General features: G+C 39.6%; 1 protein-coding gene across 1 annotated transcript in view; it reads left to right on the top strand.

The window, feature by feature from the left end:
* The window catches only part of Phex (phosphate regulating endopeptidase homolog X-linked), a 225,613-nt gene that overhangs the window by 104,516 nt on the left and 104,017 nt on the right, over positions 1–17,080 (top strand). Inside the window, exon 13 of the mRNA XM_028772694.1 lies at positions 8,010–8,111. Within this exon, the coding sequence (XP_028628527.1) occupies positions 8,010–8,111 (102 nt within the window). The remainder of the gene's footprint in view (positions 1–8,009; positions 8,112–17,080) is intronic.

The raw sequence follows: 17,080 nt of genomic DNA on the forward strand, positions 1-17,080 counted from the left end.
TATATGAATATCCAGTCTTCTCAGTTCAATAAAATTTAAAGAGGGAAATGTGAAATGTATGTTTTGGCCTTTTGTTGGGAATCAGTTGGCTGTAGATTCATGGGTTTATTTCTGGCATTCCTGTTCTGTTCTATTAGCTTGTGTGCCTGTTCTCATGCCAATACCATGCTGCTTTGCTTATGCTTTTGTTGTATGTCTCAAAATTAGATATTGTGATGCCTTCAGATTGCTCTTTTTTCCTAAGATTGTTTGAGCTATTTGGGATCTTCTTTGCCTCTGTATCAATTTCAGGATAATTTTTGCTAGTTCTGTAAAAAAAAATAGTATTAACCCAGAAATAGTTTTGAATCTGCAAATCATTTTGAGTATCATGGACATTTTAGCAATATTAGTTATACCTCTCATGAAAATGAGAGGTCCTTTCAATGTTTAGGTTCCCTTTCCTTAAACACAGAACTATACTTTTTTTCTTTTCTGTTTTTTTTTTCCAGAATCAATCGTAACGCAATTGCTAGGTGCATCAACTAGAATCCTAATCTTTTAAGCCATATCAAATCTAAATCCTCTGGTGGCCAAACTGGGAGACACTAGTAGCTACATCTTGTATTTTCGCTGTTCCCTTCCTGCCTCCTCTCTTCCCCTTTCCAACCCGGAAGTTCCGAGTGCTCACCCAATTATTGGTTCCTTTATTCATTAGGGGATGGTTCACAAGAAGTCACCTGTGTACATGATTCATTCCTTGTTCCAGACAGCCCCTCCCTGCGGAAGCAGAATTAACATCAAAATAGAAAGAGCACCAGGGCCATCCACAACACTTCCCCCTTTCTGTCCACTTAAAAGACTCTTTTATCTCAGATATAAATTGAGCACAACTATTACCAATTTGTAATTTATAAAGTACAAGATAGACCTAACACCTAGTCCATCATTTTTGTCAATTAAATAAAACAGTCTGTCATCTATCCTAACTTCAAAGACATAATTTTACACCTGACTCATGTCCTGGCTTTAGATTGTACACCATCTGAAAACCATCCTCTCAAATCTATATCGTCCTTCTCAATGCTAAGTAGTTTTGTTGGCTATGAAACTACCAGTTTTCAAACCTGTCAGAAATCTGAGAATGATGAACATTATCTGAAAATATAGGAAGCCTAACACAGCTTCCAAAACTGAGACAAATTGTAGAGACTGCTGCTTAACTATACAGCCCCAGTAAGTCATGAAGTTGAAGCATCAGTCTTAAGCTTTTTAATCCAGAATATTCTGACAGACCTTGAAAAACAGGAATTATTAAGGACTAGCTTATTCTGTCTCAGCAGAACTAAGCTGTCCTAACCTGTAACTTGTATCCTTTCAAGGATGGTACAGGTCTACAGGAGAGATAGGTAATTTCTGCCCAGTGACCACCTAGCCACAATGTACTACCTCACCTTTATTTTGACCTCTCTCCCCGAGGAATAATATAGACACAAAACTCAAAATCACACCCATTTTGAAAATTAAAACAATCCAAAACAAATGAAGTAAACTAAAATACTGTATGTGCCTATTCTTAGGCATTTTCTATTTTGCCATGTAGGATAATAACCCCAAATTCATGTGGAACCCACGTTAGAGAATAAGAGTTAATTATCTTGCAGACCTTTTTAATACCATCTTTAAAACAATTGGTTCACACTTCTATCTATACCTGCTTATAAGCAGACAGCTAGTCAAACCAGGATTTAAACCCAAAATTCCCATGGAACCCATGTTAGACAGAATCTGAGTATCCTGTAAGACTTGTTAGAGGAATATATCTTTATACCATCTTTAAAGCAATTAATTCAAACTTTCACTAGTATCTGCCTATAGGAATCAAGTAGTTTTTTACTTGTTAAGCTCTCTGCCTAGAACAGCCATCCTGTTATACCATCTATCTGTTGAGTTCTCTATTTGGAGCCACTGACATTTATTTTATTAATACCTGTTATAATATCTATATGTGATATTCTCTACCTGGGGCCACAGACATTTATTAATTAATTAATACCTGTTCATAGCAGGTAATTATCACTGCCTTCTCTACTTGGAGTCGGTGACTAATTTTCCCTATCCTAGTTCGGAACTGTGGGCAAAATTTCCCATGTGATTCAGACAAAATCTGTATATAAATCTATCCTAAAGGCAAATAATCCCAATTTCATAAATTCCCAGTTAAATCAATATTTGCCCCAAGATGTAGGCAGCTTCTGACTCTGAGCAGCCATCTTGTCTCTTTCCACAGCAGGGGACCTTAAAGCTCTCTTTCTTTGTTTAAAAGTTCCCACACTTGAGTCCATGTGATTCGTCCTAGTGCCACCTTCTCTCACTTAGAAAATAAAACTCTAACTCTTAGGCTAATAATCTTAAATTTCTAGTGGATTCTTGCCCAACACATTGGTTCGCCACCTATTGTGGGAAATATTAAAAAATAAATCCACTCTATTGCTGACATGGTGCTGTTGGGCTGGCCTTCCAGGTACTGGTGGGCAATGGTCAGCAAGTTCTTATCTTGTGGTGACTCTCTGATTCAGAGACCTGAAATCTTTCCATACAGCTTGCTTAGTTCCCTCTGGTGGGTCACTACCATGACAGCCCAATGCTTAAAAACTCCCACAGCCTTTTGTGGGGCACTTCTGACAAACCCATGCTTCAGTGGAACCCAATCAAGCTCCCGCGTGAAGGAAAACACCACACAAATTTAGTTCAGAATCAATGGTAACTCAGTTGCTGGGCATATCAACTAGTATCCTAATCTTTTAAGCCATATTAAATCTAAATCCTCCTGTGGCGAATCCTGGTGGATTCACCATCTAAACTGGGAGACACTAGTAGCTACATCTTGTCCTCTAGATGTCCCCTTCCAAAAGCCAGAACTACACATTTCATCGTAGATGCCTTTTACTTGCTGTGCTAATCTAGTCCTGCATATTGTAATTCTTAGCTATTGTGAATGGATTTGCCTTTATCGCTTCCTTCTCATCAGTTTTATTGGGATATACTATGCTAGTTGTTTTGTGCATTTATTTTGTATCTTGTAACATTACAGAATTTATCATTTTATGAATTGTTTTATGGAGTTTTAGGTTTTTCAGTATACAAGGTCATATAATCTATAAACAGTTAAAACTTCCAGTGAAGAGTTCAAAATGCATGTGGTATGATGAACTTGTCTTTACTAAGCATCTGTCCTATGTCAGTATGAAGTATGAATATGAGATACAAAATCATGTAAAAATCATATATGATATACAAAGTCATAAAAGTTACTGAAAATAGAATTTGCAGGATACCTGTTGGCCTTCTTACATATACCTATAGTCTTGTTTGTTCTTAATATCCCTAGATCTCATTAGGGAGACTAAATAAATATGAATACAAACAAAATAATATATCATATATATCCATATCATACTGATTATAAGTCTTAGAGGAACTCCAAAAAGTGATTGAAACATCAGGATAAGATTCATAAATATGAGTAAGGATTTGGACTGGTTTTGTAGGATTTCTCTATAGCCATAAGCAAAGACTGGAAGGGAACTATAACCAATCATGGGATGAACTAAATCCCCTTATCTTGTTGGCATGTATTTAAATGAATCAGTATATATCATCATTACCTACTTATATGAAAAGAAAGTTTCCCATGTCTGTGTGTAGGGAGGAAAGGTGAGAAGAGAGAGAGAGAAATGGGACTGGGAAGGAGATGAGAAGAGGGTCTCATTTTTTAAAGCTCATGATGGAAGAATAGCATAAGTATAGATACATGTGTAAGTTTCTGTTGTCTGATATAGGCTATTATGACCCAGTTCATGGGGCGCAAAGAATGAAGAGTCTACTTTTAAATGCTCACTGTTGAGGAAGAGAATTAACCACTGCCATAGACCAATCAAATGAACTGTATTTTCAGTGTTGATTGAAAAAAAATCTGAAACAAATGCTTTACTTAGAGGGCCCTTAACCTGAATGTTGCAGATTTTTATCACAGTATTATTTTAGTTAATTCTTGTATGTTACATTTTGGTCTTTGACTCTAAATAAACGTTTTGTGTTCATAGCTTAACCTGCTGACTCCTACTTTAAGTGATTTCCATTAATGCTATATGATGGTTCTTGGAGCACTAGGTCAAGGTTTGATGAGGAAATATTATTTTTCTTTCCACCCCTTATTTAAAAATTATGTCAAGCTTTTGATGTCACAGGGCATGCAATTTGACTAAAGGCAATGTTATTGTATGATTCTGTAAATTAGTCCAGAGATAAAAATCAGAAGTGTTCTATGATTTATCTTCCTGGTTCCAACATGCTAAAATCATTATCTTATTTGCATTGGCATGCCAACCAATGGCATTAATCATCTTCAAAGATTTCTCCTGCTCTGAAAGTCTGTTAGGGTAGTTCAGTACTATGTCACAGAAAATGTTATAGAATAAATCCAGAAAGGAAAGAGATGGGGGAGAGAGGGGAGTTCTCAAGGACAAAGAAGGACCAAGTGTGGCAAGAAGTGATTTGCTTACATTTTGACATTGATGAAAGCCACAAAGAGAGTGAGTTATCAAAGTATTGATTTAGGGTAGACTCAGGCAGGAGGGGGGAAAAGAAAGCTACATAAAAGTAAACGATTTGTCATTCTTCATTCAGACAATGAGCTGAAATCCATTTGCCTCAGTGTATTTCCACTTGGAATGCCAATCAGCAGGGTGCAGAGAAAGCTTGAAAAACCTATGGAAAATTCTATTCTTAAGCCTTTAATACATTTGATAGCCATTATAATACCTCGGAATGGCCAAGGCAGCTTCTATGAAAACAATCTGTTTAGTCTGATTTTATCAAATAGTGTATATTTCATTAAAATGCCACTGGAGACAATAAATGACCACAAGATTTGTGGTAGGAATCTAAAAAAGAAAACAAATCAAACTGGAAAAACAACAACAAACCTAATTGCCAGAGATCTTTTTGGCCTGAGAAGTGCTTATTTAGTCTCACTTTGATTGATTAAAATATAATGAAATATTAGTTTTTATGCATTTTACTTGAAAAAACTATTTCCATGGGGATGGCTAGCTTTCTACTTAGTTATTGGATGCTTCCTATCATTACTGCATGTTGGCCAGGGTATTGAGAGGAAACCTTTTATTTCTCTCTTTTGTTATATATGAAAGGCCCCTTCCTCCCAGAGTGCTCAACCTACCAGGATGTATATGACCATGTGTGAAGGGATAGAATTTTTTTAAAGACAAACTCTCGTTTTACATCTCAGTCGAATTTCACAGAGAAAAGCTATGATTATATGCCCTCTACTCTGGAGATTCTTATGACATTTTGTCCTTTCTTCCTCTCATAATCCTGTCTCACATCTAAGACGAATCTTTCTGTATAATCTTTGGCTCTCATCTCCCACTCTGTCCTTTCAGAAACCTTTTATAGCCTTTGGTCTAATTTCAGTCTTTTCCTTCTCAATGCATCCATTAGTATTGGAACACAGAGAGCTCACATACCTAGCAGCAGCAAGGCTGACAAAAACATCAGTAGTAAACATTGCACAGTTCCAAGCCTGAGATCCCTAGGTTGGGTTATCCCTATCACTCCTCCCTCCTTCCCTCCCTCTCTCCTTCCCTCCCTTCCTCCCTCCCTCCCTCCCTTCCTTCATTCCTTCATTCCTTCATTCCTTCATTCCATCTTTCCTAACATTCCTACCTTTCTCTCTTTCTTTCATATTTCCTCTACTGGTTCTACAAATTGGCTGTCTAGAAGTCCATGTACTCCTTATCACACCATGGCTCAGATGTCTTTCTCTGTCTCTCAATGTTTCCATCATAGAGAATGGCAGCACATCCACAGCATTGTTTTTGTCTGTATCCTGAGAACCATTAATCTCCCTGATTTTTTTCACCTTTCCATATGCCATTAATTATCTAGTTCCATTTCTTTGGCCACTAAATATGTCAACTCTACTCACTTCTTTCCATCCCTGGTATTCCTCTCTGGTTTAGGAATATGGCCTTGCTCTTTCTGCATGCAGGTGATATTCTAGATTGAAGAGTTTATCAAGATTTAAGGGTAACTAAGTTCGGTATGAGCAAAAGATGTCTCTAGGAGGCTCCATGTCATTTCTGTACCTCTGTTGTTGGGCTTCCTATTATAAATGGTCACTTCAGCATCTGATTCTTAGTTACATTTCACTTCCTTGGCATTTTCCTCTGATTCGTGGATAGAAAGAACATTTTTTTCGACTTCTAGAAGCTCTGTACTCACAGTTGTCATCTAGGCTCGGTGGTCAAGGCCCCGCTCTGGCCTTCAATAGCTGTTTGAGTTTACACAGATCATCAACTTCTAACTCCCTTATTTGTAAAATAAGTGGCTTTCTGAAATGCTCATGGAGCTTAACCCTGTCTGTACATAGGGCTCACCAATGGAGCTTTTAAAAATCCCACTGCCCAGGCTGAACTCTAGACTGGTGACACTACTGTCCTGTTGCCTGGACTCGAAGATTGATTGATTATTTATTTTTAATTACTTTTAAAATCAAGACTTTAAAACCCCCTCCTTGATTCTAATATGCACATGACAGTGGGAATTATGACTTAATTATTTAAATGAGATTTTTTTTCCTTCCATCATTTCATGTTCTTGTCATTCCTGGATCCCAATTTGAGCTTTCTCTTTCTTTTAGTGTTTTTACTAAGTTGGAAGAAATAGCTGTGAAGCTCCCCCTTTTCCATCTGCTGTTTGTTCTTATTTACATATGATGGAACCTAGCCCACTGATTTACAGCTCTGGTTCCCCTACAACTGTTATTGAACTGAAAACATAACTGAAAACTTATTAAACAGAGAGAAATTAATTTTCTCTCTGAGTTTTATGCTGACAATTCCTTATGGAACAAAGGGGATGGTTATAGTATTAACAATTGATCTATAGCTTCATGATCTCGAAAGTAAATATAATCCTGGAACCAGGTTCCATGTTTTTTTTTTTATTGGATATACAATTAAGGAAGTCAAGGCATCTGTACAGGTGAATAGGATTCCAGGGCATACATCTGTACACAGCAGGGTTTCCTCACACTTTTGCAGCAATGTCTCTTTCCACAGTTTCCTCACCCCTGTTATGGCCCAGCAGAGGTTGTCAGCAAAACATCCTCAACACTGATGTGATCTCATTCTTTAAATGCCTGGGGAAAGGCCTTTCAGAAAACTTCTATTCTACAGATGCTGCCTTGTACCCAGCATTCTAGATCTGAATAAGACTTTGCTGGGCTGCCAGGGAGGAGAGAGCAGTAGAAAGGTAATAGACCATGACTAAGCATTTGGTTTCACTACTGACACTGAATTTAGAGAGATTTGGGGGTCTTCACATTAAGTCTGATTCAAGTTGGCATGATGTCCTTTGGGGTGCTGTATATCCCAGCATGATTTTTTTAACCACACCTCTTTTGATTGTTGCTCACTTTCTTGGGAATGTCTATTTGAAAAATCACAGTCTGTGCTTTTGCTTGGCACTCTCAGGTTGTGATAAATCTCTCTCTCTCTCTCTCTCTCTCTCTCTCTCTCTCTCTCTCTCTCTCTCTCTCTCTCTCTGTTGTGTGTGTGTGTGTGTGTGTGTGTGTGTTGTGTTGGAACTAGGGATAGAACCCAGGGCCTTGCACTTGTTAAGCACACAATTTACCATTGAGCTACATTCCTCAGCTCTTATTAAATTATTGAAATTTGTTGTTACATTGATGGAGATGGAGCTATTTAGTAGCTACATACAGGTATGTGATTGGTTAGTGATAGCTTTTGGGGAGTTTACCGTCACCACCTTGCATCATTTGTTTACAGATGCCCCCTCCCAAAAAAGTCATAGCATAAAATTGAACTGAAAGACCCCCTCCTATTTTGAACCTTGAAGTAGTTTTGTTGCAGCCTGATTCAGGTCGAGGAAACCTTGGCTGAAATTTCTGGCTTTGACGCTGCTCTTTGGGTATTTTCTTATAGATGGAAGAATTGATTGAGGGTGTTCGCTGGGCCTTCATTGACATGCTGGAGAAAGAAAATGAATGGATGGATGCAGGGACAAAAAGGAAAGCTCAAGAAAAGGTAAGGATTTCTTTGAATGAAAGAAAAAAAAACCCTCACTGTTTAATGGATTTTCATGCTTGACATTGACTGTACAGTTTATTTATTTATTTTTATTGACTGAGCTGTTGGCTCCAAATGACCCCAGAGGTAGATGTGTGCTTTTGGATGAACACATAGATTTCATCACCAGGAGGTAAGAGAAAATAAGATCTGACTTGTTCTTTCTCTAACTGCATTTTCAAATGCCATGTAATTGAGCCTTTGCTTCACTCCTAATTGCTGCCTGTAAAAGCCACATGGCTTACTGCCTAGTGAATTTTGCTATAAACCATCATTGGATATGGCAGAATGTAGAGCAGTGGGGAGCTATGGGAAGCAGCTGGCAGAAGGGCCCTCAAGTTGCAAAGAAGAAAAACCCATATTGCCCATGTGTCTTCTCCATTTGTGTATGATGTGTGCAAATGTCCTGAGGCAAATATTTTCCTGTAGTAAAGTACATCTACTTCAGAACCCACTGTGTTCCACAAATGGCCCAAAGGGCATGCTTATAAGGTATACATGAGTGATGGACCATTGCAGAGTAATAGTAATGTTATTTTCCGCCACAAGTGTGCACTTGTGAGGCTTGGTAAAAATTCTCGGATGCTATTCAACAAAATAAAGGAATAAACAGGGAAATTCTGAACAGCTATATTGTCTATAAATAATGAGGGGGTCTACCTTGAATTGGAGATATTCTTCTGGAGCTGGAACTCAAATGGGCAGGGCCAGAGCATACCTTACTGTTTCCCATTGAGATTCCACTCTGTATCTGGAGAGGCTCTGAAATTAGGAGCAATTCTTTTTAGACAAAGTTTAGAAGTCTTACTGGTGATAGCAGTCACCAATGGGACATTGACATGCAAGAGCACGCTAGGCACCCTACTGACATGATGCTTTAGTGTATCAGGTTGGAAGTCTATGTACTTGTGATTTTAGCCATACCCATCTCTTACTATTATCATTAGATACACTGCTTCAAGTAATTCCTTATACCAGTAATTTTGCCTTAGAGTCAAGAAACAAGGAGGTTCTCACTATAGCCTTGTTGAAATAGGACTTCTAGGCAGTCCCATATCTTCTGGCAAAAGTTTTTTTTTTTTTATAGAACCTTTCTTACTCTCAAGATTGAGATGCCTTATCATAGATATTTTTGTTAACAGGAATGAAAAGGCAGATGGGTATTTGCAATGAAGAAAGACTTTGAACAGTATTGGTGATGGTCTTGGAAGAGGACAATGAGTAATTTTAAATCCAAGATCTGTCAAAGCAGTTTTAGGTCATGCACAGCACAGGCTGGAGGAGGCAGGGACACACAGGCTGTGGTGAGACATTCTCCATATGTTAGATGAAACTCTTGGCACCAGCAGCACATTGTTGTTTTTTGAAGGCTTGGTTTACTTAAAAGGTAGCTTGTGATGTGTGGGGCAGGATGTGTCTTGCACTGAATAGTTGAATGATCAATGTGTTTGGCACTCTTTGTTTTAGCTTAGGGTTCTAAAGTATCAATATTCATAAGATGACTAGTGTGAAGAGAGAGGAAGAGAGATGGAACGAAGGAGGGACAGGGAGCTAGAAAGAGAAAAAGACTATGAATGAGCGAGTTATGGATATTTGGGAGCCTGTAGTCAGCTTTTCAGAAATAGAAATTAAGGGTACTTCCGAGTGCTTGTTGACATTCCATTAGGGAACGACTGTCTTGTAGCCGGGTCTTCTAAGCAAATGGTCTGTGAGTCCTTCTTTAAGGAAACTATTCTCAGTCCTTCTAATATTAGACATGTTTCTGTTGGCCCTCTGGGTTGATCGCCAGTATTTTATTTCATTTCAACCAGAACTGTCACTTTTTTTCTTCTAAAAGTATTCTTTGAACACTCTGCTTTCTTTGAGCTGAGTTCAATCTGCCAGGAACTCCAGTAGCAGCTCGACAGGCACAAACATCAAAGGCAATCCTCCTTCTGGATCTCATTAGGTTCCCCGAGAAGGTATTGTAGATTAAGGTTCAGAGAAGTCCTAGTAATGCAAGATAAGAAATGGGGTGTTGTCCAAGGATCTCCAGCAGTTCTCCCATTCACTACTAGCCCTAAACCCCAGAATACAAAGATTTTTCTTTTCCTAACTTGAATTAATGCGCGATTCTAGAAATGACCTCTAGGTGACGCTCACGGTACTAACAAAGCAGAGAGAAACTGCAGCCCTTTGTGCTGCTTTTCACTCTGGGACGGGTTTTGAAAAACCAAACCAAACCAAAAAACCACACCCCCCACTCCTTTTCCTTCTGCTTTCCTCAATTTGATTGCCTTTTTAATAGTCAACAAGAAAGAAGAGACTCTGCCTAATAATTCCTTGAGTCTTAGATGGAAATCTCTATCTCCCTGCTTTGTCTTTCTGATATGGAGAAGCCGCTGCATTAAGAGAGGATTTGCCCGCATTTGAAGTGGAGGTGAATAATTCGCCTTCTCTTCCTGGTATGACTTGGCACTGTTTTTTGGGCATGTGCTGTATGCAGTATATCACCCAGGCGGAAGATTTCTCATCAATAATAGTGCCCACACTGGGCTGATGCTGAGTCACTTGGCTACCCATTGGGAAAGCTGAAAAAAAATGTTCTGATTTGTGAGGGGCTTAAAGCTTTTCTTTCTCTCACCATGAAGCTCCGGACTGCAGCTAATTAAAGTGCCACCTAAGATGTGTTGACCTCAGCTTTCCTTTGTGACCAAAACGACCAAAACTACCAAACTGAGTGATAGGGAGACTCAGATACTCTGAGTGGTCTGAGGGCCTTACCTCTTGGTTTTTATGGCAGTGACCCTGCCTCAAAACGGAAATGTGTGAATGGGCTTTGTTGTCCTCTTTGCTAGGAGTGATCACTGTAAAAGATAAATGAGGATGTCTCTGCTTCCTTGAAGGGTAAATTTGTTATCTCTGTCTCCCTGCCTTTTCCTGCTTCTCCCTGGAGAGAGGTCATTGGTATTTTTGTGTTTTGAAACTCAGTGTGTTGATTTCAAGTGGAAATTTAATATTGGGAAATAAGCACCCATTTTTATTTAAGATTCTGCATTTCCTGCAAACATATGCTCTTTAAAAATTGTTTTTTTTTTTACTTTATAATAGAATTACATCATTTCTACCTCCCTTTTCCTCCCTCCAAACCCTTACAGTATATAGTTTTTGCCACTTTCAAATTCATTGCCTCTTTTTTCTTTCAGCAAAGGACAAGGATGCCTGCTGTTTTTCTAGTTAATAGAGCCTTTGAATAGGCATATAGTGATAATTGAGTGATTTGGGGTGTCTTCTGGAGGATTTACAGTGTCCAGAACAGAGGAGGAGTCCCCCAAGGTCACTATGGAAGGGACTCTGGCTGCCTTTGGCCTCCCTGGCCAGTTCTGAGTCAGATATGAGGAACAGCTTCCTGAGAGCGACTCAGGCTTGTTCCCCAGCTGAATTAATCACATAGCTCAGTGCTGCACCACCTCTGAACTGTTTCCTTGTGTGCTTTGCACCTGGGGTCGAAGCTTGTCAGCCCATGCCCAGAGAAAAGAAATACCAGCACAGAACACTTGGGGAGGCAGTGTCCTGAGGGTGGCATGAGGGAGTAGCTGTGGCCTTGGCCACAGCAGGTATAGAGAAGTTGGCTGCCTGTTCCCAACTCCTCAGGCATAGGACTCCCACGCACAGGCTTTGAGTGAGGTAGGAAGATTTCCATTGCAGAGAGCAAAGCAGAATGTGCCTCACCTCTTTGCCTTTGTCACTAAACTCTGCTAATCCCAGGCACTGCAGTATGCACAGCATACAGTCGGAACTGACCAGTTAGGACCCTGCTTACTACCCTCTGAGCCCATGGTTCTGAGGGTGTGCTTTTAGATCTGAGGCACTTAGGAGCTTGTTACCCAGGCACATTTCCCCATACCTGCCTCAAGATTAGGGGTGGGGTGAGTCCTTATTACTTCACTGCATCCATGTCTGACTTCTAACTGCCTGTCCCTTCATTCTTCCCAAGGTCTCTTGTCCCTCTGGAGTCTCCTGTGAGTGGCACAGCATTCAGAAGACTCACCATACCGTGCCTCCTCACTGGCCCTTAGCCAACAATTGGTGGAAGGTGCCTGCCCCTGCTTCTTCTATAACTGTTCCCAGGGGCTTCCCCCCCCCCCCCCCGTGGGCTTGAGCTTCCTGCCAAAAATGCCTTTGCTGCCTGCCTTCCTTCCTTTACCCCTTTTACTTTTGAAGACTTCTTCTGTTGTTTCTTTGACTCCCCCGCCTAATTCAAACACTATATGCTTTAATCGTAGTCTCCTGCTCTGTCCCTAAGGAGACAATGAATGAAGACACAACCTCTGGGTTAGATCCTCTTCTCATGCTTTCTTCCCTTTAAGATAATAGTGCATTTCACTGAATCGGGATACCAGCATTCTTTCAGCAAATTCAATTCCACAAGCATTTGTAGCACACCAAGAATGTGCCAGGAAATGGGCTGGGAGCTGCAGATTTTAGAAGGTGTGTGTGTGTAATCAGCTGCGGTCCCTCTTCTGCATGTGCTTTCACATACCTAGGTGACACAGGGATGCTATGGATGCTGTGCTGGTAGGGGAAGGTTATTTAATAGAGAGTCATAATAAAGTGGTCCTGGGGACCTAGGAAGGGAATCTTTAAGGAGCTGAGACAGGCTGTCTCTCAGGGTGTTAATCCTGCCTCTTTCTCTCTTCCTCTGTAACGACCTTCTACTGAGTGCCTCATCACTTGTTATTTGGAACAAGTGCTCCCAGCAGTGCTCCTCTCCCTTGGTGACTTTACTCCTGCTGGACTACACAGTTTCCATTGGAATAGGTTTGGAGAGGAGAGGAGAGGAGAGGAAAGGCTTCAGCCAGGATGTCTCATGCCCCTATTTGTTAGAGGTTTCAGTGTATTTGCAGAACATCGAAGAATGCAGTCATTCTGTTTCCTGCATCTACTCTTAGTATTCAAAAGGAACAAAGAATGTGCAAACTGTGACCTTGTTCTGGCTTCCTGTTCTTCTCTGGCTTCTAGTACTCACCATGATGAGCTTACAGCCACTGCCTCTCCACCCCTGTTTAGGTATCTTTCAGTTTTTGTCTCACAGACATAGAGGTGAAGGTGATGTTCGCCTTATATCTCTTCAGTTCACTGCAGTCCATAGGAAGGGCAGTTTGGAGGTGAGGTGTGTGGATGGCTGGCTGTATTGTAAGACACTTTACCTCTTAGGAGCTACATGACCTTTTGGTGATTGCTTCATTTTTTCCCACCCCCTCCTTTAAAGTGTGAGAGCAGTGCCCATCTCAGAGGTTAGTTACTGAGACTGAAGATGTTGGTATTCTAAAGGAGGTGGTTGCTTTACTCTGGATTGTAGATTTTCTGATTTTGAACAGATCTCTGTTTTTAAAAGGTTTATTTCTTTTTCTTACATTTTTTTCTCATGCAATATATTTTGATCGTATTCTTTCATCCCCCAACTTCTCCTAATTCCTCTTCACCTCTCTTTCTCTCTCTCTCTCTCTCTCTCTCTCTCTCTCTCTCTCTCTCTCTCTCTCTCTCTCTCACACACACACACACACACACACACAAAAGAAAACAAAAAGGTCAAAAGCAAACAATTTTGTTTTGTGCGTATGGCTGTTTGCCTGAATCAATGCATGTGTACCATGAGCTTACTTGGAGCCCTCAGAGGTCAGAAGAGGGTATCACATCTTCTGCAACTGCTGGAAACTGAGCCCTGGTCCTCTGCAAGAGCAACAAGGACTCTTAATGGCTGAGTCATCTCTTTAGTCAAATATCTCTAGTCAAATATCTTGTGTGATTTGTATGTATGTATGTATGTATGTATGTATGTATGTATGTGTGTGTGTATGTATGTATGTGTGTATGTGTGTATGTGTGTATGTATGTATGTATGTATGTGTATGTAGTATAAGTAGAAGTTTGACATATTCTGTATGATGGCTTGTGGCAGTGATTATAATCCAGAGCCTCATGGAAACAGTTTTTGGAGGTGTTTTCAGGCATGGCCAACCTGTGCCCTAGGGTAGCTATGAATGTAAGGCAACAAAAAATTTTAAATGTTCTTAAAAACATTATGAAATAAGGGGGGGAGAGGGAGGGAGAGAGAGAGAGAGAGAGAGAGAGAGAGAGAGAGAGAGAGAGAAGAGAAGAGGAGGTAGGGAGGTAGATTTTAATGCAATTTTATGATTCTCAATTGAATACCATAGATAACAATGTTATATCAAAGGCTGAACATGCCTAAGTCATTTCATCTCTCATACTTGAGTGTGAGTCAGCACCACTAGGAGTGCACATTGGAACAAATTGCAATTTGCTTCAGTGAGTCGAAGGTGTTGCTGGGAATCAGTACTTTTCATGAGGCCCCACGTGACGCTAATGCTGATGGGATGCTGGGTGGTCACAGGTGGCAATTTCCTTCCACCAAGGCTGAATTACTAGAACTGGATGAAGTATATGGAGCTTTCTTCTTACACCCTGTAGGCTCCTCTTTCTATTATCTCGGTTAAGTGCCTCAGTGGGTTGGGACACTCAAAACCCACCAAGGGCACCTATTCTATGACTAGCTATTGAATCTTCTAAAGATCTGAAGGCTCCATGTTGTCCCTTTTTGTCCCTTGATTCCATGTTGTTGTTTAGGAACTATGTAGATGAGGTTTTCCATACAGAAGTCTTCCTAATTTCTAAAGATTCATTAATGTACTTTTTAATGTGGATGAAACAAATTTTGTGTTTCTCACATACAATTGACATTATTATATGCCAAGATGTAGGTTTAAAAGGTTTTTTATAAATACCACATTGATATCATACAACTACCATAAGGAAGGTACAGTTGTTTCTTTATACAGATTAAGAATGTAAAGACAAGAGATGCCAAGCATGCTGGTCCATTGTGATTGAGCTAGTTGCTGGAAAAGTTGGGACCTTTATCCTAATAGAAGTGCATCTCTAAGCATGGTCTTCAAACCAGGAGCATTGGTATTATCTAGAGGTTAGCTAGAAATGCAGATTCATAGTCCCAGTTAGATTTATGGAATGAAACTCTGGGAAGGGATGCAGGACTTTACGTACAGTGCAGTCAGCTCTCCAGGTGATTCTAATGTATCCAGAGTGTACAAACCAGTGCTCTGCACTATGTTTCTGATGCTTCATGCTGCTGGATGTGCTCCAGTTTTCAAGACTTTTTTAAAAGCTCAAGTTCAAGGCTGAACACAGTAATTCTATATAGAGTATAGACCACAATGAGGATATTATTGCCACATCTGTTTTGCATATAAATTATATTAAGAAGCTGAAGTTGATATTATGGCTATCTTTTTCTTTCAGCCATGCACGACAGTGTTGGCTTATAGTAAATTTGCAGTCAGTTAATTTCTTGGTCTTAAAAAATAATCTCACAAGAACTGCTGTTAAGCTCTGTTGCTCCTATACTTAGCCTTTAAAAAAAAAGTGCTTTTTCCACCATGAGGAGAGCAACAATACCAACCAACCACAGCTCCCAGGGTCCTAACCACCAGCCTGGGAGCACTTATGGAGGGATCCAGGGCTTCAGCTGAATATGTAAGAGTGGAGGGCCCTGCTGGGCACAGGTGGAAGATGAGATCCTTGACCTCATGAAGGCTGGACACCCCAGGGGGTGGGAATTTTGAGGGTGGGGAAGTGGGAGTGGGGGGGTAGGTGGGGGTTACATCCATGGAGAAGAAGGAGGAGGGGTAAGGGGATGGGGGGGTTCCCGGGTGGGTGGGGGATGGGGTAAGGGGATAACATATGAAATGTAAATAAAATATCTAATAAAAAATGTTTAAAAAAACAAAACAAAAAAAAGTGCCTTTTCATAGAATTTCACATTTTATTCTTAATAAAATCTATTTAGTTGTTTTGTTCATGGCTCTAGCTTTTAAAATAATTTCCAAATCTTCATGTTTATCATGTTTGTTATGAAAATTTATTCTTATTAAAGAAAACACTGAAAGTGACATACAGAACAATGAAGAAAAATCAATGCTTTGTCATTACCCATGCATAACAACTGCTAACGTCTTGATATATTATTTTGATTTATCACCTATATGTAGGCTTTAAAAGACATTCTTGAATAAGATTGTATATGTAAATTTGATTCATCTTTTTCTCCTAACATTTATATTGTATATTTACTATTATGAGATAATCTTTACCAAAGAGTTTCATATAGAAATCAATATATTCTCTTGGTATTTGTATACGTGAGGTAAAAATGTTTCTGTAGTGGGTTATAGTAGAATACTTACAATTGTGTAGTAATAAGCATGCTTTGTACATTGTTTTAACTCTAGAACTTTTATTTTCCATTTGTAGAGCATGCTAGACTTGCACTTGGTATCTAAACAAGTGTGCCTTTGAATTCTTGATCTTTTATCCTCTATATCCAGCATGCTGGGTCACAGGCATGCACAGCAACTTCTAGCTCCCAGAATGAGTTCTTTAGCCTATGATCTTTAAAAATCTCAAGTATACCACTCAGTGTGTCAACTATAAGTTCCATTTATATACTCTCGATAATTTAGCAAAAATGATAAATATGCATTTTTGGTTATGTTGGTGTTCTGGGTTACAATGGGTGCAATCACAAAATGTAATTTTAATTAACCCATTTGTTCATGTTTTTAGGTACTCCCTTCCAGGTTTATCTACTGACAAAAAAAAGCGCTCATAGCTACGACTGCTAACTTCTGTATGTAATCATAGCTGCTTAGGGGTATGGTCAAGGCCAAGGTCAAGGCCAGTCTATGATATATAGTAAGACTTCATCTCAAAGTAAACAAAGGCTAGGAATATAGATTATTAGTACAATACTTGCCCAGCTTGCATGAGGCCACGGGTTCCATTACCAGTACTGAAAAAAAATTCTGGAAAAAGGCTTTGTGATATCTATCTATCTATCTATCCATCCATCC

The sequence above is a fragment of the Grammomys surdaster genome, unplaced genomic scaffold, assembly GCF_004785775.1.
Source record: "Grammomys surdaster isolate TR1022 unplaced genomic scaffold, NIH_TR_1.0 217, whole genome shotgun sequence".
Lineage (NCBI taxonomy): Eukaryota > Metazoa > Chordata > Mammalia > Rodentia > Muridae > Grammomys > Grammomys surdaster.